The following is a 25,774-nucleotide window of genomic DNA, read 5'->3' as shown; positions in this document are numbered from 1 at the left end:
TAATTGTTACATCTTAATTTATTTTATTTCTTTACAAATTAAAGATGCATTGAAAAATAAACCAATGAAGAGAAATGAGAGGTCCGGAGCAGGGGCATCCCAGGCTGGGAGCAGGCAAGCCTGGCCACCATCAAGCCTAGCCCTTGTCCTGCCCCAGCCAGTTCAGGTTGGAAGATAACGGTCGGCCACTCTGTCAATACCAGAGCTTGAGTGGTGTCCCGGCAGGAGAGAACAGAGCTCCAGCCACCTCTGCCTCTCCCCTCTCAACAACTCCCAGCTTGGAGAAGCAGTGTTTCCAGTGGGAGCTCAGAGTGGGATGGGGCTGGCTCTGTGAGGTATTGCAAATTGATGACCAGGCTCCCAACAGAACCATCCAGTGTTGGAGCCTTTCCAGCTGGGAAAGAGGCTGTTACCTCTCCCAGGTCTTAATATTCTTTGCAACTCACTTCCCAGGCTCATTCATCTCTGACAATGTGCCTCTATCCACTTAGTGATCACCAATCATTGCAGGAGACAGAAGAGCTAATCAACCACTCTCCAACTTTGACTTGGCTGCTGACTTCCAGGCCCAAAAAGGACTGACCAACCACTTTTCTCTCCACCATCTATGGTCTATACCCCAGCTCTTGTGCACCTGAATGTTTCGTCCCTAATATAGGAAGTTTTTGATGACACTGAGCTGAATTAGCCCCTACCCACCCCCGCATAGTACCCCTGGGATTCCCACTCCTTCCTGCCTGCCCCTCTCTTCTTGGAGGCTGGTCTAAGGGGACACATAATATTGCCAGAGTCTGGGTGCCTCCAAATCCCCCAATACCGAATCATATACAGTGAACTGAGAAACTACATTCATTACGACAGGATTAGCAGGAAAAGGAGGGTAAAGTGAGGGGATAGGGGCACCTTCCATCAGCAGGACATGACAGAGTGGTAGGATACTTGATTCCAGAAAGGTGTCTCCTTATACCTCCCCCTCCCCCCAGAGAGATTGAGGTCAGCTTACATGACTTATAAGATAATGGAACTGTTCCAATTTCTCTGCCATCCTGGTGTACTTTCTGGAAGCTGGCCTGGGACCCTATGCCATTTACCCACTTGCTCTAGCTCAGTAGCTGCCGAATTTCCTTGTGCATATGACAGAGAAAGTCCACATAGGATGCTCCCCCGCTCAAGCTCTTGTCTTCCACCAGGAAGTGCTTGAACAGCATCTCCAGCTTGTCCTCCTGTTTCACCACGATAAGCTATGGCCAGAAGACAGGATCATGAGGCAGGGCCAAAAGGAATTAAACATGCCCTAAAATCCTATTATCCCATCACTTACTCCCACCCCCCATTCCAGGGGAGGACTTAACAAGGTAAGAAATGCAGAGTTTAGATCAGTGTTACCTTCATGTACCGTGACCTCTGTGCCCTTAAGCTATCAATGAGGCCTCGCACCTTCTTGGACAGTGGATTATCCAGAACTGGCAGAACACTCTGCAATACAAAATTCATTTATCCTTATGGTAAAATTCTCTGAGTCAAGGCAAAATGGGGCAGCAAAGATTTATGCATTATCTGAAACAAGCCTCGGAATAATGACAGCATCCCCCATCCCCTCCAAGGATTCCCTGCTATTAAAGGGGACTAGCATACAAACTTTACTGACTCCCACTTATATCACAAAATGCTTTTCCACACCCATATTCCCCTTGACTTCCTGCCCTCACCAAGCCACTGGTGATCTGACTGAAGGAGGAGACACTGAAGAGGCTCTGGACAACACCCTGTTGGACACTTGCTCCCACCCACAGGAAGAGGTTGAGCCCATTCTCCAGCAAGTATATATCCCCATTGCTCAGACGCTCTTCAGATGCTCGAACTGCTGGTGGTTCAGTGGCACTCTCAATGGGAGACTTTGTCTAGACAAAAGGAAGGGGCAAGAGGTTATTTACCAAGGGCCATAAGACAAGTTTGCCCCTCACCACACACACATGAAATTTCAGAAAGCTAAATCAGTAACTCTTTCAGTGTGAAAATTACATCAGATAATGTAGGTTAGAAACAAATTCACTAGAGTCAACCACAGATAATATTAACCTTTCCCTTCCTCCTTCTATGATGCCCCTTTCTCAGTGCAACGTCTCACACCCCAGCCCTTAGTCGCACCAATGGTAGGAGCCGAGGATAAAAGAAGACATTGGTCTCAGCCACATCCATGGAGGTAACCAGCTGTCGGACGTAGGCACGGTCATCAGTAGTGACTTCAGCTCCAGGCTGCAGGACATCACTCTTCAACACACAGTTCAGGTAAACTGGGAGTAGCTTCATGCACTCAGGAAGGATCAACTGCAGGGGTTATCAAAGTAAAGTTAATAATCATGAGAAATCTCTCCCAAATGCAAAAATTTGTCCTAACAATTCCTGCAACATGCTTGTCCCACCTGTCCTGCAGAGGAGGGGCTGGCACAATTCTTTCTGTAACAGGCCAGGATCTGGGCACACTGAGTGATGAGAGTGTCACGAACAGTCTTCACAGGGCTATTTAGGACCCCCCGGTACGCTGGATGTGAAAGGGAGACAGCACAGTCACTGGCTAGCCACCCCATCACATGTGCTTTCCCACCATCACACCTACCCGGGAATGCTGAATCACCAACAACCACCTTTCTCTCAGCCCCAATCCCCCCTCGCCCTGCCTCTACCCTCACCAAACTTGGCCATGTAGTTGATGAGTGTGTCAGTCTCACAGTTTCGATACAGATCAGCCAGCTGGGTGCAGCAGTTCAGGGCCAGGTTGTGGATGCGGAGCCGTCGCTGCCCTGCACAGCTGGTGTAGAGCAGAGCACACTAGGAGAAGGGAGAAAAGGAGAATTCATACCCCTCCCTCACCAAAGCCCTCTGAAAAACTGCTCCTTTGCTATATTAGTAAGATAGAGGAAAGACATGAGCCATCCCTTCCCCAGCCTCTTCTAGTCCTCTCCACCCACCTCTTATCCTCTTCCCTGCAGCCTATTTATATCCAGTACAATGAACTTGACAGTTCCTCCCCAACCCCTGCCTCCTGCCTGCTACCTGCAGGAGGGCTCCACTCTCTTCATTGAGCCGATCATCATGCTTGAACTCCACAGTCACCGTCTTGTCCCCGTCCAGCCCAGCCAGCTCCACATCTGTTGTGTTGCTCATGTAGAAAGCCCCAAAGAAATCTACAGCACGGATACCTGAAGCCACATGGATAGAGTCAGGGCTACAAATACGACAGGTGCCACTTGCCTCCCTTCCAGATTTAGCCCCCAATCTGCTCTTCTCCAACCAGGACTGACCAGTGCTTGTCCGAACACGCATCACAGCATCAAAGCCAACAACCTTCTGTACGTCCCGACGCAGGTCACTCAGGAACCGTTCCTGGTCATTCTCCACCTGCAGCCCCCCCAGGCCCAGAGTCACATCACTGACTACATAACACCCTGCAGATTATCTCCCTGCATCCCCTCCACTCTACAAGCTGCTGAATCATAGTAACAGTGACAATGATAATAATGATAGCTTTTAAGCATTTGCTACAAGCCCAGTACTACATTAAGTATTTTACATATAACTACTTATTCCTGATAATAAATCTTAAGTATTAAAATCCCATTTTATAGGGGCACCTGGGTGGCTCAGTTGGTTGAGGGCTCGACTCTTGATTTTGGCTTGGGTGTGACCTCACGGTCATGGGATTGAGCCCTGCATCAGGCTCCACGCTGGACATGGAACCTGCTTGGGATTCTCTCTCTCCCTCTCCATTTGCCTATCGCTCAGAAAAATGGGGGGCTGGGTAGAAATCCCATTTCACAGATGAAGAAACAAACAAAAAATAAGTAATTTCTACTAGGTTATATAGTGAGTATTCTGGGAGGGCCAGAATAACAACTGAAGACTGATTCCAACCCCATGCTCCTAACCACTACCCTTGTTACTCTCTTCTTTACATTATGGGGTCTTCTCCTCCAACAGTATTCCTATTAATGAGTCAGCAGCTAAAGAGCTGCTCCACACGTAGGCAGACATTGTCTGTCCAGCTTCCACCTGCCACCCAGAGTCCCATGCCCTACCTGAAAGCAAGCATATTTGTAGACAGAGCCACCAGTGAGCTGGGGTACAACAGAGAGCGTGGCCACATCCACATACTGGTTAGGGAAGAGGAAGAGGTCTACACAGCAGCCTTGGGCCACACACTCTTTGGCCAGGGTCTGATAGGCACCTGTCTGAGGCTGGAACAGAGTCTGGGGAGGAACAGGAGAAAACATTCGAATATCTCAGCTCTACCCTATTTGAAAACTGTATATTTAATATGGGATATTCAAATATATGTAAGACTTCAGATCTACCTCATAAGCATTTGCAGTAGTAGTAGAACATTCTCTTAAAAAGAAGAATCTATCAAGGGGCACCTGGGTGGCTCAATCAGTTGAGCATCCGACTTTGGCTCAGGTCATGATCTCATGGTTCATGAGTTTGCACCCCACATCAGGCTCTGTGCTTACAGCTCAGAGCTGGAGCCTGCTTCAAATTCTGTGTCTCTCTCTCTGCCCCTCCCCCACTCACACTCTGTCTCCCTCTTTCTCTCAAAAATAAATAAACATTAAAAAAAGAAGAAGAATCTATCGAGCGCTTTGGGATGAGATGGGGTAGAGAGGTGTGGAGCACTGGAGAAGGTTGGCAGTCATGGACCTGACATGTGAAAGGGGAGAGTGTCTCATCCCAGTCCCCCTCAAGAAAGTTGAGAGTATTGCATTGTGGGGGCCCCTGAGTGTCCGACTTCAGCTCAGGTCATGGTCTCATGGTTTGTGAGCGTCAGCCCCATGTAGAGCTCTCTGCTGTCATCGCAGAGCCATCTTCGGATCCTGTGTCTCCCTCTCTCTGCCCCTCCCCCTTTCATGCTCACACTCTCTCTCTCAAAAATAAATACACATAAAAAAAAAAAAAAAAAGTACTACATTATGAAGAGTCACCACCTTCCTCTGTAATAGAAAGTTCTCCCCCCATCTCCCAATCCCACACCTTCTCCTTGTCTGTGTTGATCAACTTCCTGTCGTCTCTGTTCTTCAGTTTCCCTGGGGCCTCTGCAATGGGCAGGGAGGTGTGGAACAGAAACAGCTTCCCTGCACACTCAGCAGCCTAGGAAAGAGAGGACTACTTGTTCATTCTTTCCTTTATTCAGCTATTCATTCATCCCTTCCCTCATCATTTATTTGGTGCCAATTATGTCAGATACGCTGACTCATTGGGCAGTCATCAATCACTAAAGAAAATTATATCCCAGGGAGTAAGATGGTCAGAAGAACGTGAGGCAGAGAAGTTGCCAGGGTTCTAGCCTTACCTTTAGAGCCTCCATCCCAGCCTGGATAACTGGAGCAAATACTGTCTCTGTCTCTCTTGTGTCTGCAAACATTTCAGGAATCTGGTCCAATAAGCTGAAAGATGATGGGAGGCAATCAAAATTGCTATCCAGATTCAATGCCTTAGCCCTCAATTCACTGAAGAATCATGTTCCCCCTACCCCAGACTGAAAACTCCTGAGGCACAGTCCCTGTCCATCTGCAGACCCCTCTGCTCGACTGACTTTCTCTGATTGTCTCTACCCCATTCCCACTTTATCCCCACAATCTTACCTGGTGATGACTGCCCGAGACTCACTGACATTGACCAGGAAGCCATCCAGCAGTGGCACAAACATGTCAGCCACATCCGATACAACCATCATCTGTGGCTGGGCCAGTGAGCTTTTCACATTGTAGAAGTGGAGCACCTTATTATAGGTGACAAAGCCAACACGGATTGCTGACTCTTCTGCTCCACCCTCCCTGTAGAAGGTAACATTATTACCCACACTTGGCCACCTTCTCCACCTACTGAGTCAACCAGAACCCACCCCCACCCCAGTGATTATCCAAAAAAAGAACCCTGGCTCCATAAGTCTCACCTAGGTAGAAAATCTAACAGTGACTTGAGCTCCTCACAGAGGAGCCTAACAAGACCACTTCTGATGGCATTGTAGGAGACATCAATCATGAAGATAAAGGCAGGAGGGCTGGGAAACTTATTGTTCTGCAAAGGAAGGAAATGTTGGGGAGAGAAGGGCATTGGTAAGCAGGCTAGTTGACTACAGAGAAGTCAATATCAGAGGGGACAATGAAAGGGTGAGGAAAATGAACACAGCAATTCTCAGCTGTCTCACTGTCTTCCACCCACTTCTCCTCCCCATGCTACTTTCTCTTACCTTGCAGTAATCTACAGTGGCCAAGAATTCATAAGAGCCCAACGATAGCTCAGGACGGTCATAAGCATCCACACGTTTGCCGGTATGATCCAAATGTTGAAAATACTGGGGGGGAACTGTGGGGAGTACGTCAGAATATTACTCAAATGTCCACTCTCAATCTTAGTAGTCTTGCACTGGCTAAGCTCACTCTACCACCCCACATCCCCATATGTGCCCTACTTCCACAGTTCCTGAATAAGGGAACCTTACCTATCTAACTAGAAAGAAAATAATGAAGATGCAATTCATAACACACCCCCCCCCCCAATCCCAGCCTCTGTGAACATACCATCATTGATACAACTGCAAAAGCAGCACTGGAAGCGCCTCCCTCCCTCAATGAATTGCATGAAGGGGCACATATATGCTTTGCAGCGATTGCAGCGCAAAGGGCCAGATTCCCCATGGTCCACGACATACGGTGAAGCCTAAGGAGCAAAGGGAAGGGGCTCAGACAAAGGAAAGCTACAGCGGGTTGAGACATGTGGCAGTAGATGAAGAAGAACAACTGGAGAGGAGAAGGGCATGGTTGAGATACCTTGCCTGAGGAGGGAATACAGTGAAAGGGAATGAAGACAAACGATGAGGGTACCAGGCAGAGGAATGTCCCTAAGAGTTCAAATTCTATAGTCCCCTCATCTCCTCCTCATCTCCACAACTCCCCTTCTTGAAAGAGAACTGTGAAAGTGGCCTAACAAATCAGGGGCTGCTATAAGCATATAAGGAGAAAGCCAAAGATTCCCTAGGATTCTCGTTTCAGGCCCTATCTTCAATTCTCTTCACTCTTGCCCTAGGGATCTTAACTCTGCTTCCTTCCCCAACCAGGTATTTATGACACTGATCCTCCCCATCCCTGGATATCTGTGACATCTACCAGTGTCTCAACTAGATGCCATGCTACAGATAAGAGACCAGCAGCTAAATGTCTAACCATCCCCACTGAGATCCAGAGAGAGAGAACACAGAGCAAGACAGAGAAGCAAGATGTAAAGTGAGCCAGTTATAGAGAAATCCACTCTAAATTCATTAAGCCAGGCATAAACAGACTTTCCTGCCAAAGCCTGGCAGAGCAGCTGACAAGTTCTCTCTCTCTCTTTTCTTGCTGATTTCAGGTATTGAGGTGAAAAATCAGGGCCCAAGCCAGATAAGAGAAGGACTATTGGACCCTGATCTACCTTTTTCCCTTATATGATTTCCTAACATTCCCTAACTCACCAGGGATGTTAGGACAGTATAGAATAAAAATAGAATAATGTACCTGTAATCATCTGGAGATGACCGTAAGGCTTCTGCATTCAGCTGTCTCCTCCCCTACAAGTTGGCCCTGCCTCTTTTCAGTTTGTTTCCCATATGGACCATGCTCCCACCCAACAACTTCTTGGGCTTTTACTCTCATCACAACCACACCCATCAGGCATGGGCCCTTGGGTAGAAAGCTATTGAGATACTCTCCCTTCCTGCCCAACCAGGACTTCTTTCATTGTGACTGCTAGAATCACTTTCAGGAAGAAGTCTTATGCCCCCTCTTTTCCTCCCCCCTCTCTTCCTCCCTTTCATTATACTCCAGTCCCTTCCCTGACTCACCTCCTCTGGTGGCAGCCTTGCCAGTGGCTTGATGACAGCTGCTAGAGGCACCTGGGCCTGTTTAGCCATGTCAGATGTGCAAGGGATATTATAGGATGTGCATCGGATGTATCGGGGACTTGCATTCCCTGAAGTAGGAGGTAGAAAACCTAAGTCAGATCACAGAATCCCTCTAGACACCAGCTCTCCATTGCTGATCCACCTCATCACCCCGACATATGCTAGAGCTGATGGCGGCTTTTCCCCTAGAGGGACTGTTCTCTGATTAAAGACTAAGAGAAGCCCTATCCATAAGCTGATAATCTTGGAGAAAAGGCCCTCACAGGAAGGAATTAATACCCTTCTTACCTTGGTCTTTCACCAGGAAGTTGGTGGTGACTAAGGGTGGCACCTGGCCCCGTACTCCAGTAACAAATGGCTCTGAACCCCGGTTGTTCCTGTCATCCTCAATAACCTGAATCTGTAGGGAAGAAATGAAATGAGTGAGAGTGACACAAGAGAGGGAAGTACCAGGTCCTAGAAAACCAGGAGAAAGAAAGGCTAGAGCTACTGCACAGAAACTAGTAATTTGCTAAGAACACCTCATGCACCAGGCCTGCTCTCGTTCTGGAGATCACATAAAATGCTACAATGCCAATCTTCCGCTCTATAATTAGTAGCAAGATGCTGTACAGTCAACACTGAGAAAGGGCTTCTTTATGAATTGCCCTGACCCCCAATCAGTGGTGACCACCCCATTATTCCCCCCACTCCAGGAAAGTTCCAGCTCTCATCACAAACCTTCAAATATATCAGATTTCACTTCCCTCCCACATTACATGCCCCCCCCCACCCACTCCTCTCACCAAGACACATTCTGAGTCAGAGCAGGAAAACAGACAACGATAACCATGTAAAAATGAAATCTACCTGGAATGACTCTACACTCAATGAAAGTAGAAGGGACAGGGTGAGGAGAGGATTAAACAGAAATGAACAGGTAAGGTGAGGAAGCAGATGCTGCCTTATTTTCAGGTAAGCATCCGTGTGTAAATATGGGAGAAGAGGATTAAGTACCCAATCCTTACAAGCCCAATCCTCAGTCCCCCACATTTTGACAGATCCAGCAAAGGAAAGGAAAAAAAAAAAAGATTTTGCAAAGCTGGTAATCAGATCTTTGTGTAGGCTGATGACCTTTGGTCAGTACTTCAAGATGGTTTGTAAAACCAGTAAAAGTAAAGGGAGAATAAGACTCCATATTACATAGGAGAAAGAGTTGAAGCTTAGAAATATATCAGAATCAAATAGACTCTCCATATGAGAAAGTGGCCCACACTTTCCCAAACCAGTAGTCTCTTCCCCTGTGAGAAATACCAGTATCCCAAACTTGTACATTAGTAGTCACCTACCCAAAGTTTTTCCACAAGCTGTAAACATATCAGTCCCAAAGGGGAAGGACCTACTACTCAACTTTGTCCTGTTCCTTCAAATGTCACATGCAGGCTCCTGGAGGACCCAGCAGAACTAAAATCAAAGCTTAACATGCCACCTTACAGCCTGGTCTTCTACTACCCCATACTCAAGGCACTGCCAAACAGCTTGTTATTTCATTACATGGTGACTTGAGACATGCACATCCTTCTGGTTTGTAAAAGCGAGGGTCTAGAAGGACTAAAGGAAGAGGGTGGAGAGGGATGGACATGGTGGATGAGGTGAAGATGAGGTCACAGGCATGCATGGGTGGCATTAACACAGGGATGACACGCACACACACACCACCCCCTGCACTTACTGGACTAGGAATGGCATCAGGGTCTATTCTGTGCCTGGTTTTCTGCTGAGGAGGCAGCTCATTGAGTTGCTTTTAGTGTTTTAATAATAAAGGCAGCAGGGGAATACAGGGAGGGAGACAAAAGAACAAGAAGCAGATGTTACTTCTCTTGACCCAGATGAATTAGACATGAATAGCTGGAGCCCAGCTCATACTGCTGAAATCAGGCCCCCTCTAGGTCAGAAATTCCAGGGCTCTCTGGCCCAACACAGAGGCTTTAATGGCTCAGACTATGATGTAGAAAGATAAAGTGGCAAATAGGAAGCAAGTTTTAGAGAGAGGGGCTGAATGGGAGAAATCTTAAGAAGGAAGAAGAGGGATGTTCCCCCCAAAAGGCCAAACTCCCATCTAAGGACCGTGCTTATGCTTAAAGAAGCCTTTCCTCACATCCAACCCAGATTCTACTTCTCCCTGAAGGAGACGAAAAGGAGGGGCTGCTTAATCCTCTAGGGTCGCTCTTAGCCAAAAGGGTCCTTCACCATGGTAATTCCCCAAAGGAAGAGGAAAGAGAACAGAATGGAATATGACAATGGCTAAGCATGGTGAGGTAACTGACATAGCAAATGTTGCAGACAGAACTATAAAATAGCCCCCACTTGGGAGTACAGTCCCAGCCTCTATTCCAAGTAGGATAAGGAAGCCCTAAGGATTCTGATGATGGCTCTAAGAGTGAAATTCACCCCCCTCCTGGGAGAAGCAGCTTCCCCACATTGCCCTTATAAACTGTAGATCACTTTTCCCCCATCCACACAGCAGGATTCTAGCCAACAAAAGTACTGGAGGTTTCTTCCTAAAACACTGTCCAACTAGGGGCACAGAGAAACCAATGAGGCTTTCCTTCTCTTAACACCTACCATCAGAGAATTCCTACCAGATCTACCCATTAAGAAGACTGCTATCCTACTAAATCTAAAAGGACAAGACCTGGACCCAGCTACTACTCCACAGAAGGGTAGAGGTTACCATGCTATGTCCAATAGTGACAGAAGGCAGTACTCAACCCAGCTGTCTACTGACACTACTGATCACTCTTAGCTTTGCTTTCTTCCCTGCCCAGCTATAGAGTAGAAGTGCCCCCAAAAGATTTCTGGGGCCTCAAGTTCCAGTTCAAAGAATCAAAAATTACATCTAGGTTCTATACCTAACAGAAGATAAATGAAAAGGGAAAATAATCAGAAAACGCTAGGCAAACACCTCATCTAGGTTGACTCACTTATCTGGCAGCCACAAACTCCTTCCCTAGGACCACATAAGTATCTACTTACAGGGCTTGGGATGGCATCAGGATCCAGGCGCTTAGGAGGCAGTGGTTGAGGAGGCCCAGGCTGACTGCCAAAAGTGGATGCTCCTGGGTAGGGACTTCCATAATTGGGCTGAGGGCCCCTGGCTGGTCCAAAGGAACCTGAAAGACAAGGGCACAGGTTGATAAATTCAAAATCCCCGATCTCTTCTTAAGGCCTCAGGGAAATGACTAGACTCCTATAAGTATAGAGGTAATGACCATTCAGAGAAAGACCACACTATCTGAACTAAAAGAAAAAAGAATGTCTTATAAATCCTGCATCCTAGTAATAATACCCTGAAGCTACCCATCTAGTTCACCGCTTAGCAAGCAATATTAAACAAACAAAAACACCTGAATAGTTGAAGCCTTTGGCTTCTAGACAGACCTTGGGAAAAACTTACCATTTTGTTGCAGCTGATAGCCTGGCTGCTGGGAGGAGTGCATAGGTGGTGGTGGTCCTGGGGGCCCAGTCATCTGGCTGCCAGGAGGCAGAGCTTGAGGAGGAGGTGAGGACACATGGTTGGGCTGGCTCACAGAGGGCCCCCCAAAACCCTGTCCAGGCAGGAGTGGACCAGTCATCGAAGGCATCCGAGGACCCCCTGAAGCTGGGGATGTGAAGCTGGAGGCCTGTGGTGGGGCAGATCGCTGGGGAGGCTGGGCCCCAAGATGACCCTGGCCCTGGCTAAGGGGAGGAGCCTGGCCCTGAGGATAGGAGCCATACAGACCAGAGTTGGGGAAACTTCCTGAGGCTGAGGCCAGCGATGTTGGTGGGCCTGAGAAGTAGAAGAGATACAGTCAGAACCCTAGTCATTTTGCCTTCCCCTTTCCACATGAGAGGGGCAGGAATGACTACTCCTATCAGCTGGCCCTCAGAAGCACAAGAAATAAAAGGGATTCGGGTATACACCAGAGTCTGATGCTTTTAAAAAGAAGGGGAAAGTAGGGGTACCTGAGTGGCTGTCGGTTAAGTGTCCAACTTTGGCTCAGGTCATGATCTCACGGTTTGTGAGTTCAAGCCCCAAATCAGGCTGTGCTGACAGCTCGGGACCTGGAGCCTGCTTTGGACTCTGTGTCTCCCTCTCTGTCTGCCCCTCCCCACTCACACTCTGTCTGTCTCTCTCTCTCAAAAATAAATAAACATTAAAAATATATATATATTTAAAAAGAAGGGGAAAATAACAATCCTGGGGTCATCAGTACTCACCATAGCCCAGCCCCACAGGGGGAAGGGCTGGAGCCACAGCACCACTGATCTGCATTCCTGCCAGCTGACCAGTCACCTGTGCACTTGTCGGGGGAGGGCCAAAGGGCTGAAGCACAGCTGGCTGGCTGACCACAGGGGCCAATGGGACTGACCCAAATGGCTGAGACCCAGGGAACCTGTAAATACAAGGAAGGCAGAGGTAACAAGTAGGCCGGGAGACCCTTCAAAGTTGGCAGGAGCTCCACATCATACAGGAAACTATACTGTTCTACAGCATCTTCCTGTCATCCTGGGCTCTTTTATGTCTTCATGTTTTTGTATATTTGTAGATGTATTACATTCCTGATGATCCACACTATGATTATTCATGGAAAATCTTGTTTTCCATTAGGTTCACTCCACAAACATATGCCAAGCACCCTCAGATCAGGTATTATTTATTCTACTAGTTAGATTATCACCTCCTCTGACTCAACAGAGTTAAACAATCAAAGTACTTATTACTTTATCCTGGCTAAAGGTGTTAAGAGCAGAGTAAGTCATCTGAGTTTGACATTCTGTACTAATCAGAAAGATGATGCCAGCTCTACCAGAAAGGGACTAGGAAAACAGGACACAAACCAGAGAGCCTTCTAGCCAGGTTTATCTAGCAAAGCCTCATTACTTGGATAGCGACACTGGACATTCCCATGGTATCAGATGGCACATTAAAATATAAATACAAAATCATTCCCGTAGCATTGCATATCAACTAGTAACTAAAGTGGTGTTTTATGTTGATATTACTGCAGAAATCTACAACATAGATTATACATAAAAGCTCCATATGAGATTTCAAGAGTGAATCAAACTCTTCACAACAATAATCAGTTACACTTAAATTCTGATTTATTCTTCCTGCTTATTTTGTCTCTACTAAACAACTTGTACTTTATTATATTTTGTATAATAAATATAACATATTTATTATATTAGTCTTGTAGTTTAACACTTTTCTTTCATTCATTCATTCAACTACTATTTTCTGAGTGTTATGCTAGTGAACCTTATCTCCCTGAGAGAGGAGCTCTGCATTTGTTGTCCTTTGTTGGGCTCTGCACTTTTTGTCTTCTATAGCACCAAACATACTGTTAGCTCCATAGCCTAAGCCCATAAATCCTTGTCAGAATAATTATATTTCATGGTTACTACTCCATTAATATGGATAATACTATCAACTACCCAATGTTATTCCATCACATGCCTGAGTAATAATAAAATACCACCTTATCTCTAAGTAGCGTTACAACTTATAAAGTATCTCTAAGTGCTTTATTTAATGTAATCCTCACAGCAAAATGAGGACACAGCAGATAGAAAAGTAAGACATGAAGAGTATAAGTGGCAAACTAGGCTAGAACTAGAGCCCAGACCTGATCTTAGTTCAATGTACTTTACTGTTTAATTATGAAGTGTAACATAAATAGGAAAAAAAAAAAACATAAAACAAGTATTTACTGTTAAATAATTATAATACAAATACCAATGTAACTAAAAACCAGGTCAAGAAATAGAATACATTAGCACCCAAAGGCCCAGTGCTCCTCCCCTCCATCACAGCCCTCTCTCTTCTCCCAGAGGTAACCACTTTCCTAACTTCCTAATAATCATTCCCTTGTCTTTAAAACAACATAGTTCAGTTCTGTCACTTTTTAAAAAAATATTTATTTTATTTATTTTGAGATGGAGCACGAGTGGGGGGTGGGGGTGGTGGGGAGAGAGGGAGAGAGAGAGAATCCCAAGTAGGCTCCACACTGTCAGCACAGAGCCCAATATGGGGCTCAATCTCACAAACAGCAAGATCATGACCTGAGCCAAAATCAAGAGTCGGACGCTCAACCAACTGAGCCACCCAGGTACCAGTTCTGTCACTTTTTTACACTTTTGTAAACGGAATCACTTCACATATACTCCTTGAGTTTTGCTCCTTTTGTTCAACCATGATTATGAAATTCATCTATGCTGTTGCATGTAGCATTTCCTTTCATCACTAAATGTTAGTCCGCTAAATAAATATGCCATGATTTACTTAAGTATTTTAATGTAGATATCTAGGTTTTTCTAATTTTTTAATATTACAAACAATGTTGCTATGAACACTCATATACCTGTTTATATACATGAATTTTTCATATATATATATATATATATATATATATATATATATGAATTTTTCTAAGGCACGTATCTATGAATGAGTTGCTGGGTCATAAGGTATGTATATCTTTATTTTTTTTTAATGTTTATTTTTGAGAGACAGAGAGAGAGCAAGCGAGCACAAGTGGGGGAGGTACAGAGAGAAAGGGGGACAGAGGATCCCAAGTGGGCTCCATTCTGATAGCAGAAAGCCCAATGCAGGGCTCAAACTCACACACTGTGAGATCATGACCTGGGCTGAAGTCACTCAACCAACTGAGCCACCCAGGTACCCCTGTTATCTTTAATTTTAACAAATAATTCCAAGCTATTTTCCCAAAGTAGTTGTTCTAATTTGCATCTGATCACCGGTGGATAAAGAGTTCCTGTTATTCTGATAGTCCAGCAATATTTGGGACTCTCAGACTTTTTAATTTTGCCACTTTGATGGATACATAATAGAATAGAATCTTGTTACGGCTTTTGATTTGTACTTTTCTCATTATTTATGAGGTTGGATAGCTTTTTAATATGTTTCCTCTCTTTTTCAAAATATCTTATATTGTAGTCATGCTACTTGTGATGATGTGAGATGATGAAGTCCCTATGCGATGAGATGAAGTGAAGTGAATGATGTAGGCATTGTGAAGAAGTATTGAGCTACTATTGACCCTCTGACAGTATGTCAGAAAGAGGATCATCTGCTTCTGGACTGCAAAAAGGGAGACTACTGTAATGGTTGCTTAAGGTTGAGAGAGTGGGGGACTGAAGAAATAGCTAAATAATGGTAGCTACTGAGCTAAAGGATATGGTGTTTTTTCTTGAGGTGATGAAAATATTCTAAATTGTAATGGTTGCACATTATCTGCGAATATATTAAAAGCCATTCAACTGTACACTTTATTTTTTTTTTAAGTTTATTTATTTTTGAGAGAGAGAGAGCACAAGCGGGGAGGGGCAGAGAGAGAGGGAGTCAGAAAATCCCAAGCAGGCTCCACGCTGTGAGCGTAGCCTGATGTGGGGATTCAAACTCACAAACTGTGAGATCATGACCTCAGCTGAAATCAAGAGTCAGACGCTCAACTGACTGAGCCACCCAGATGCCTCTGAATTGTACACTTTAAATGGATGAACTACATGATATGTGAATTATATCTCAATTGTTTTCAAAAATGCAATCAAATAAAATTGCACTAAAACCTCAGACCTCCCTCAAGCTTTTGCTCCTTCTTTAGCCAAGCATTACAAAAGAATTGGTCTATATTCTATCTCCATGTCTTTAGTTCCTATTCCCTTTCTCTTTAAAGATTCTTCTTTCTGGGTTAATTTTCCTTTCTTTTCTTAGTCTATCCCTTGATAATTTTCTCATCCAAGGTCGATACATGGTAAACTCTCAGTCAGTTTGTAAATGTCTGTATTTGTACTCTCTCTTAGCCAGGTACATAATTCTACATTGACAATTACATTCCCTTAGTCCTTTCAAGGCACTAGTCTACTATCTGCTCTCTTTTAATATTCTCTATTTAGTCTAATCAATTTTTTTTTTTTTTCTCTCTGAGAATCCTTTACAGCCTGGGTTGAGGGAGTGTGGTTGTTTTACATTTGCTTCTGGAAGATACTCCAATGATATCACCACCCAAGATGACATTTTTTAAAAAAGCTTTGAGGGGCACCTGAGTGGCTCAGTTGGTTAAGCGGCCAACTCCGGCTCAGGTCATGATCTCACAGTCCGTGAGTTCGAGCCCCGAGTCAGGCTCTGTGCTGACAGCTCAGAGCCTGGAGCCTGCTTCAGATTCTGTGTCTCCCTCTCTCTCTGACCCTCCCTCGTTCATGCTCTGTCTCTCTCTGTCTCAAAAATAAATAAACATTAAAAAAAAAAAATTAAAAAAAAAAAGCTTTGAAAGGGGTACCTGGGTGGCTCAGTCGGTTGAGCGTCCGACTTCAGCTCAGGTCATGATCTCACAGCTTGTGAGTTAGAGCCCCGCGTCAGGCTCTGTGCTGACAGCACGGAGCCTGGAGCCTGCTTCAGATTCTGTGCCCCCCTCTCTCTCTGCCCCAACCCACTTGCATTCTGTCTCTGTCTCTCTCAAAAATAAACATTAAAAAAAATTTTTTTTAATAAAATAAAATAAAAAAACTTTGACATGGGGCACCTGGGTGGCTCATTAGGTTGAGCGTCCAACTTCACCTCAGGTCATGATCTCATGATTCGTGAGTGTGAGCCCCCCATCGGGCTCTGTGCTGACAGCTCAGAGCCTGGAGCCCGCTTCAGATTCTGTGTCTCCCTCTCTCTCTGCCCCTCCCCCTCTCATGCTCTCTCTCTCTCTCTCTCTCAAAAATAAATAAACATTAAAAAAATAATGATAATAAAAATAAAAAAGCTTTGAAACACAATTTGTATACCATCAAATTCATTCCTTTTAAGTGTACAATTCAACGATTTTTAGTAAATTTAGAGCTGTGCAACCATCACCAGAATCCAATTAAAAAAATTTTTTTTGATGTTTATTTTTATTTTTGAAAGAAAGACATATATATATATATATATATATCTAGTATAGATATCTATAGTATATGTTTTTAAATTATTACAGAATGAGGAGAGTATATGCAAAATTTTAAAAAGATACTGTTTTTAGTAATCACATTTGTGATAGTGTTAGTATTGTTGTACTGAGACTGCTGTGTACAATAAGGGATAAAGTAAATGAGAAATTATGGCATATTTCAGTATTCTAATTCCATCATCCCCATAGCCTTAAGAAAAAGAAGAGATACAGGTATAATAGGTTAAGTAAAGGCTCTGTAGTCTTGAATTGGAAGTACAAATTTAAACATGTATATGTAGATATCTATAGATATGTAGATATGTGTTTCCTAGCTATGCTTACTCTAAAGGCCCAGGAGTGACCAATCAGTGAACATGCCTAGTGCCCAGATTACAGCCACAAAATGTCATTTATCACCACCAAAATAAAGGATTTCTTGGAAAAATGCCTAATTCCTGGTCTGGGGCTTAAAATGTGTAAGACAATCCTAAGACATCTTATCATTCCCAAAGACTACTAGGGCCATGTCAGAAGTAATCAGGAGTCAACTTGAAGAAGCTCCCATTGGTCAAAGATGGAACACTCTAAACTTCAATAATGATGATAATTGCAGTGGGTTGAAACCCATCAAATATGTTTTTTTTAAAGTTTATTTTGAGAAAAACAGAGAGAGAAAGAACCTGAGTGGGGAGTGGCAGAGAGAGAGAGAGAGAGAGAGAATCCCAAGCAGGCTCTGTGCCACCAGTGCAGAACTCATGAATGCAAGATCATGACCTCAGCTGAAGTCGAGATGCTTAACCGACTGAACCACCCAAGTGCCCCAAAACCCATCAAATTTGTTTAAATTCAGGGTGCCTGGGTGGCTCGGTTGGTTAAACACCTCACTCTTGATTTCGGCTCAGGTATGATGTCATGTTTTGTGTGATAGAGCCCCGTGTTCAGCTCTGGCTGACAGCATGGAGCCTGCTTGGGATTCTTTCTCTTCCTCACTCTCTCCCTCAAAATAAATAAATAAAAACTTTAAAAAATATATATGTTTAGGAGCATCTAGGTGGCTCAGTTGGTTAAGCGTCCAACTTTGGCTCAGGTCACGATCTCATGGTTCAGGAGTTCGAGCCCAGCATAGAGCTCGCACAGGGCTGCTGTAAGCACAGAGCCTGCTTCAGATCCTTGGTCCCCCCTTCTCTCTGCCCCTCCCCTACTCTCTCTCTCTCTCTCTCTCAAAAATGAATAAACATTTTAAATAAATAAAAATATGTATGTTTAAATTTGTAAATTCGAAATAACATTAAAAAAGAAGAGGTCACCTTCACTAGGTAACAAAGGACCAATTCATTCCCTTATAAACTTGGAAATAAAGGTAAAGAAGCAAGCATTTAACCTATATGAGCTGCACAAGTAACCAGACAACACAAGAGGAAAACTGTAACAGTATTCAAACAATTAAATGAAAAACAAAAGAATTCAAAAGTATCACCATTTTGAAAACCCAATGAATTAATATACATATGTATTAAGCTCCAACAACTGCTAACATTACAAAAAAAAGACAAGATATTAAGAAAGCAAGTCTCTGGATCCAGCTGCCAATTTGCAGAGAATACAGAGAAAAGAGGAACATGTTGAACTGTAATATGAATTTGGAACCAGAAGAATCAAGACTGTGGGAAACTCTTCAGGTCAATTGGCTTCAGTTCTTCAACAGATAAATAGAAAGAAAAGAAAGAGACGGAGGATGGCGGGTGCCTGGGTGGCTCAGACAGTTAAGCATCTGACTCTTGATCTCGGCTTTGATCATGATCTCATGGTTTGTGAGATTGAGCCCCAAGTCTTGGGATTCTCTATCTCCCTCTCTCTCTGCCCCTCCCTCGCTTGCTCTTTCTCTAAATAAGAAAGAAAGAAAGAAAGAAAGAAAGAAAGAAAGAAAGAAAGAAAGAAAGAAAGAAAGAAAGAGAAAGAAAGGAAGAAAGAAAGAAAGAAAGAAAGAAAGAAAGAAAGAAAGAAAGAAAGAAAGAGAACCTATCAACTTAAAGACACATCAAATTGTTTTTTTGGTTTTTTAAACAGGCAAAACTAAACTGTGGTATCTAGGGATGTACAGTTGGGTGTAAACTATTTTTAAAAACATAACAAAGTGGTTACTATAAGAGGATAATCACTACTCATGAGGATAAGGAGAGACTTATGACTGAATTGAGGCATGTAGAAGGGGCTTTTGGGGCGTGTGGAAGAGTTCTTTCTATTTCTTCATCTGGGTTGTAGTTACAAGGGTATTCACTTTACAATAATTTCCTAAGCCATACATTTGTTCTGTATGGATTTTTCTGTATGTGTTTTATATTATAATGAAAAGACCTATTGCATAAACAAACAAATAAATGTAAATGTGTTACTCCCCAGCTTAAAACTTTCCAATGGCTTCTCACTCCAACTAAAATCGAATTTATACTTCCTACTATGACTTACAAAGCACTACATGATATGGCTCTTGACTATATTTCTACCTTATCTCCTCCACACTCCATTCTGCTCTAGTCACGGTGGCATTCTTGCTCTTTCTCACAGCCACTAAATTAATTTCTCCATCAGAGCCTTTACACTTGTTTCCTCTATCCAAGACATTCTTCTTCCAGATCTTTGGATAGCTCCCTGAGTCATTTCACAGAAGTTTCAAACATCACTTCAGAGAGGCTTTCCTTGACCAATGTATTTAAAACAGCTCCCTACCTCCTCACCAGACATTCTGTATATCCTTACTCTGTTTTATTTCTTATTTATATTTGTCTACTTGTTATCTTCTGTGTACTCCACTAGACTATAAATTCCACCAGGGCAGAGATTCAGTCTGTTTTGTTTGCTGCTTAATCTCCAACCTGTAGAACAACACCCAACACATAATAATACAAAATAAATATTTTTGAGTGGCTGAATGAATGAATGAATTTCTTATACTGCTTCTCAGTGGTTTTTTTTTTGTTTTTTTTGTTTTTTTTTTAAATTTTAATGTTTTTATTTATTTTTGAGACAGAGAGAGATGGAGCATGAGCAGGGGAGGGGGAGAGAGAGAGGGAGACACAGAATCTGAAGCAGGCTCCAGGCTCTGAGCTGTCAGCACAGAGCCCGACGCGGGGCTCGAACTCACAGACTGTGAGATCATGACCTGAGCCGAAGTCGGACACTCAACCGACTGAGCCACCCAGGCGCCCCGCTTCTCAGTGTTTTCTAACACACAAGATTAGGGAGCACTTCCCAGGGTCTTTCTGATGCTAACATCTGATGCTAAAAATGTATATTCTGGACACCCAATAAAAATGTCAGAAAGTGACTTCCATTACCACACACCCTACTCGCAGTTATACTTTATCCTTTGTTTACCAAGAAACAAACAATAGTCCAACAGAGACGACTTGCCTTCCCTTAATGGACTTCCATACAAAGACAGGTGTTTATTGGATCATGTACCACCAAAGTTTTTATCATTTATGTGGTTTTTCTTTGAGTATCTTTCTTTTCAAAACTGGTCACACCCAAACTTATCCAGTAAGTCCTACTAATTGCCTGATCTAGAGGAAAGGGAGAAGTCAGAAGAGACATAAATAATTCTGAGATCCTTTCTTCCTGTTTCTCCCTGAGGGCAGGCTCAGTATGATTGCAACAATTATTGAAGATATATGTCTAGTCAAGAAAAAAACTCAAGTTCACAGAAAGAATATACAAAAGAACTCAGGTACGAAGATGGGTTAATGATCTATGGAGTAGACAACAGCAGCACCCATAATCTGGAAAAATGAAAACAAAATACAAAAAAGTAGAGGGAAGAGAAAAAAGGATCTAAGAGAAAGTCAAGAAAAAAGAAACAGGCCCTCATCCATTCCTAATCCTTCTAATTTCATCAGACCAATTTTAGGTTGACCCAAATACATACCTCTGCATCTGAACAGTGGAGCTCGGCCCATTCTGTACATCTCCTTGGCCAAACTGGCCATAAGCAGCCTGGCCACAAGGGGCCTGTGCTGTTGAGGCTGGAGGTGCCTCTGAAGAAGGTGGGGCTCTTGACACACCTGAGGGTAAAGGACAGAAACTAAGCAATTGGGAAATAACTTTCTTCTCCACCCTGAGCAAGGAATATAAAGCAAGAATTAATAAGCTCAGAGCTTCACTGGCCCAGTGCCACAGCTTTGATATCAAAAGGATACCATGAACATGCAACTCCAGCTACAGCAGATTCTGAACATGGACGCCCAGTCAGAGAGTCTCCATTCTTCTAGACAGATATACTACACGTGAAGCTGTAACTAGAGCCACAAGAACATAAGGGCTTCCTGCAATCACCATACACTTTCATACAATCCAGGACAGTCTAATGTTCTTACCCTAGACAAAAAGTCAACTCTTTAAAAAAAAAAAAAGATTTTATTTTTAAGTAATCTCTACACCCAACATGGGGCTCAAAGTCACAACCTCAAGATCAAGAGTCACATGCTCCACTGACTGAGTCAGCCAGGTGCCCCAAAAAGTCAACTCTTTTAAGGAAAAGATCCTACTCCAGAACTCAGAAACTTTGAACATATGAGAAAGGTAGTACCGAAGGTGATCAAGTAATAAACTGAACTAATTTGTAAAGACAGGCTCCTGTTGGGGAGACTATTCTGCCAACCTCTTTTTCATATATTCTACTTATCCTAACCATCCACTTCTAAGTGTTGACATTCCCAATATCACATGGCTCAGGAAAGTAATCTCAGGTTGGAGACTCTGCCCAGTGGTTCAGTCAGGACAGCTGACTTGCCATCTCACTAGTGCTGCCACCTTTGTCTTCACAAAAGCTGTACCCCAGCCCTTTTGCTCCTCAGAGCTTCTATCAAAGCTATTTCTACTACCCCCGACCATCCTTTCTGAATACTATCCCCAACCATCCTTCCCACATGAAATGCAGGGAATTAGTTACTCGGCACATCACTTTGGAAATGTTGCTGACCCCTGTTTAAACAATTGTTTTTCTTTTGCTCTGTTACTCAATAGAGATTAGACAATTAGACAGTTTAGAACCTGCCTACAGGTTAATTAATCTGAACCCGTTCACTAGCCATCCCAGAACCAGATAGGTTTTCCTTTCAATAATAAAACTTCCCATTGAGGCAATGCCAAACTCCATCCTGATAAGCCAGGACATGACAGATCAGAGGTGGACTCTGTCCAGCCAAAGTCTCAACCCAGAATAAGGCTCTTCCAAAGACCTGAGACCTAATCTCACCACTTGACAATTTTTTTTTCTCAAAATCATAATTAAAGCGGTAATACTTCATTCATTTCCCAAATCTTACCTATGCTTTCTTGGTGCCTTCTTTTTCCCATATCCTTGTATGGAATTTACTATCTTAAAAAGTTATGCATAAAGCATTTGGCATTAACTCTTCAGCTAGCCTAACCAAAGATCTGCTGTTAACCATTTCCCAAAAAGCCTTATGGACAGTCTGTAGAGTACCAGCTGCTCTTCTTGAAAAAGCAATGTAAAAGGCAAACACTGATCCTAAGGCAGCAGATTAGTCTTCTCTTATTGTCCTGATATTACAGAGCATCTAAGAAGCAGAGGAAACTCAAGCAAAGGCAAAAAATGGTATCAACAGAAAGATATGAGAAGCGCCAAAATTTAGACACACAAACACCACACTTTTTATCCACGAATTAGTTTCCCATGTCCCAGAGTCATTTATAAATAGAACCATTAATCCAATGACAGGTATTACCAACATACATGAAGAACAAGTGATTTCAGGGAGACTTTAGGTCAACAGGAAATATTCAATCCTGGTCACAGGCTCTGAAAGAGCTGTGACCACAACCTTTCCATCCAGCTGTGAACAAAGCAGCCAGTTGAGGCTATACATACAGGATGACACTCACATGAAATGAACTGCCACTGAACCTGGAAGATGTGCTTCCATTAGATGTCTTAAGGCAGAACTTATGTAAAAACAGGGAAGGGAAGACTGCCCACAGAGTTCTCGTAACTGAGAGCCAGAGGCATGTTCCTCAATCCCAGTCATCCCAACTCTCTAGGCAGCTTCCATAAGGCAATACGACACAGCTTGAACACTACTGATTCCCCTCCTAAGCTCAAAGGAAACTTGGAAACATACCTGGGGGAGGTGTTTGCTGATAGCCTGGTACTGGGCCATTGTAGGCTCCATAGGAAGTTGGGGGTGCTGTGGACCCTGGTTGCCCACCATAGCTAGACTGATGATACCCTGGGTAGACAGGCTGGGGCTGCCCAAATGGCGGCACAGGTGGAGCTGACTGGTTGACGTTCATTATGAGTGCATCCCCAACTTGGTCTCACCTAATAGATGAGAGAGAAGAGAGATATTAGTCAAAATCAACTTCCTAAAGAGAGAACAACTATTCAGGGTAGAAAGTATAGATAAAAAAAGGACTGACCTTATCAGGCAGTTATCAGCCTAATTGTTCCCATACTACCACAAGATCTTTGTAATTTTCTGCCCCAGCCAGTAGCCACATTACCTCCTCAAAGTAAGGATTTGTTACTGTGAACCCCATGCTTTGTCACTGCCAGGAGGGTATAAATTTCAACTTCAGATAGGCCCCATTGGAATGGGGAATAGCCTCCATTCCCCAGTGGTATGATTTCTAGTGTCTAGTCACACAAGGAGTCCTGCCACTGATGAACTACTGTGATATTATAAGTAAATGAAACAATGTTCCCACTTTCCATTCATTCACCCTAGCATCCATTCATTCAACAAACACTGAATACCCTCTAAAGTGCTAGTCATTTTCCATCACTCAGGCTACACATACAAAACAGATCAGTTAAATTCCCTCCTTCTCAAAAGACAAATTCTAGAGTAACTGATCAGAGAAATAAATTCTTTGGCTGAACTGCAATAATTCAAATGCTACTCCATCCCCAGTCTTTCCACCAAAAGAATGTATGGATTTGAAAACTAAAGCATTAAAATCATTAAATGCAAAGGACACCCAAAACTCTAGCAAGGTAACAGACACCAGTAAATGCAGGCCAGGAACAAAAACTTCTCACAATAACCTAGGAAAACAGTTCAAGGATCAATGACAAAGATTTCATGTAAAAAGACCATTCACCTATCCTTCAAGCAGAGGGACTTCAAGCAGATTTGGAGTATTCCAAATCCCATCACTTCTCCCAACTATCCCGTTTCTGCTCTCCTTATGTTTGTCATGAATATAGGCCACCACTAAAATTATGACAATCTCACCCAGCAACAGAGGAATGAATGTGAGAGTCTTTCCGGGGTCCTTCCAAGAACAAGACTATCTGATCACATCTGAACGCCTTATCATTCAACTACCCTATACACAGATGGGGCACAGAAAGCAGGAGAGTTCACAGATGCTGTAGTGGAACAATGGGCCTCTCCCATTTGCTAAAGAGGGTCATCTTGATAATAGAAAAGCTGAGCTGCTCCTGGGCTAGAATTGTTTAATCTTAAACCCATCTCAGGAGCTGTTCCTCCAAATCCTAAACCTTGCACAGGTCACAAACACTAAGCTTGACAGATGTCCCCTGCCCCTGTATCTTCCTAAATCAGTGTGGGGGCGGGGAACGGAGGAAAGGAGCTTCTTCGCCAGGAAATAATCTCACACCCAAGAGTTTGGAGTAAGGCTCAAGTCTGGACTTCATTCTGGGTAGACAGCCGAGGGTGACAACCCAGGGGGCGGGGCAAGCTTCCTAGAACTCTGAAGGTAGTCGAGCTGTGGAGGCTGGGAGCGCCAGGAATCAAGACCAAGAAGTCAAGCTAGCTTCTCGGGCCACGACGAGAGGGCTGGTCCATTAAGCATGGAGATCGAGCGTCTCGCGCCCTTCAACAGGCTTGGGGCAGGAAGCGGGAGCCGGAATCTGGGCCAGGAGGAGAGAAGGGAGGGTCTAGGACTGATTCAGGATTGTGGATGCGTGAGGTGAGGGTCTCTCTCCGTGCCCCGCCCCCAGGCTCCTCCCTTCCTTCTCGGACGGGACCCCGATGAGGCCAGTGATACCCCGGCTTCTCCCCTGCTGTCCTACCCACCAACCTCCCGATGCCACTCCTCACCCGGCTCCAGATCCAGGTTCGACTTCGTTCCTAACGTCAAGGATCCCAGGCCCAACTTCCGGTTCCGAGGGGGCCTGAGCGTCGCCCCCGGAAGCTCCTCCCCCACGCTCCAGGGCCGGACACTCCTTCTGCCACGTCTGCAGTAGATGCGCGCGCAAGAACCCGGATGCCGCGCATGCGCCACGGCCTCTCCCGTCGTGGCTGCAGCCTGAGAGCCTCCGCAGGTTCTAGTGCATTTCTGCCTTTTTACCCCGCTCCCCGTTCTGATCACGTTATGGTTCCACTAGCTGAGATGCGATTGAGAGTGACGCATTAGTGACCTCTAATCTAGATCCTGCAGTCACTTCCTGCTGACCCCTGGCCCCATTGATTTCCGTCTATGAAGTTGCTCTTACGACTTTCGCTGGTCATAAGATGTGCGGAACTATTATGGTAAAGAGTTCTAACTCGGCTTTCAGGCTTCATGTGTTCGTGTTCTGGCTTAGCTGCTGACCAGCTTAGGCAACTATCTCTGCCTTAGTTTCTTTCATTTTTTAAATGAGAGAATACTGAATGCCCTTATATTAATAGCTTCTTGAGAGAATGTAATTAGACACGTCACACAGGTTGCTTGGCACCATAGCAATCACTCAGTAAATGTCAGATATTACTAGTTAACTTTTTTAATGTTTATTTATTTTGAGAGAGCATGAGGGGGGAGTGGCAGGGTGGGAGAACAGAGATCTGAAGCAGGCTCCGTGCTGACAGCAGAAAGCCCCATGTAGGGCTCAAACTTAACCAATGGTGAGACCGTG

General features: G+C 44.1%; 1 protein-coding gene across 6 annotated transcripts; it reads right to left on the bottom strand.

The window, feature by feature from the left end:
• On the bottom strand, positions 1 to 25,120 carry SEC24C (SEC24 homolog C, COPII coat complex component). 6 transcript variants are annotated; one of them, XM_058696749.1, is made up of 25 exons: positions 24,981 to 25,098; positions 24,538 to 24,790; positions 23,034 to 23,233; positions 20,819 to 20,954; positions 12,170 to 12,345; positions 11,367 to 11,738; positions 10,946 to 11,082; positions 9,642 to 9,710; positions 8,219 to 8,330; positions 7,871 to 7,998; positions 6,576 to 6,714; positions 6,245 to 6,360; positions 5,948 to 6,072; positions 5,637 to 5,828; positions 5,345 to 5,438; positions 5,026 to 5,142; positions 4,077 to 4,247; positions 3,303 to 3,399; positions 3,055 to 3,200; positions 2,691 to 2,829; positions 2,424 to 2,542; positions 2,149 to 2,328; positions 1,710 to 1,901; positions 1,387 to 1,476; positions 1 to 1,241 (listed from the first exon to the last, which is right to left on the bottom strand). In XM_058696749.1, the coding sequence occupies exons 3-25, from the start codon at positions 23,203 to 23,205 to the stop codon at positions 1,101 to 1,103; spliced, it is 3,360 nt and encodes a 1,119-aa protein (XP_058552732.1). In that variant the 5' UTR covers positions 23,206 to 23,233; positions 24,538 to 24,790; positions 24,981 to 25,098; the 3' UTR covers positions 1 to 1,100. The 6 variants fall into 6 exon arrangements, with proteins under 6 accessions (XP_058552732.1, XP_058552731.1, XP_058552736.1 ...); XM_058696748.1 differs by lacking the exon at positions 24,538 to 24,790 and having other exon boundaries at positions 24,981 to 25,120; XM_058696753.1 differs by lacking the exon at positions 24,538 to 24,790 and having other exon boundaries at positions 11,367 to 11,459; positions 24,981 to 25,120.
• Positions 25,121 to 25,774: the final 654 nt, after the last annotated feature.

Source organism: Neofelis nebulosa, chromosome 13 (assembly GCF_028018385.1).
Source record: "Neofelis nebulosa isolate mNeoNeb1 chromosome 13, mNeoNeb1.pri, whole genome shotgun sequence".
In the NCBI taxonomy this organism is placed as follows: Eukaryota; Metazoa; Chordata; class Mammalia; order Carnivora; family Felidae; genus Neofelis; species Neofelis nebulosa.
The sequence above is the reverse complement of the archived record's forward strand: the minus strand, read 5'-3'. Positions and strand labels throughout refer to the sequence as shown.

Coding starts and splice junctions, on each gene's coding strand:
- SEC24C (XM_058696748.1), bottom strand. CDS start 23,205: ATGAACGTCAACCAGTCAGCTCCACCTGTGCCGCCATTTGGGCAGCCC. Junction 6,073..6,244: donor CCACTGTAGATTACTGCAAG/GTAAGAGAAAGT, acceptor CTTCCTTTGCAG/AACAATAAGTTTCCCAGCCC. Junction 3,400..4,076: donor ACAAATATGCTTGCTTTCAG/GTAGGGCATGGG, acceptor GGGGGGCTGCAG/GTGGAGAATGACCAGGAACG.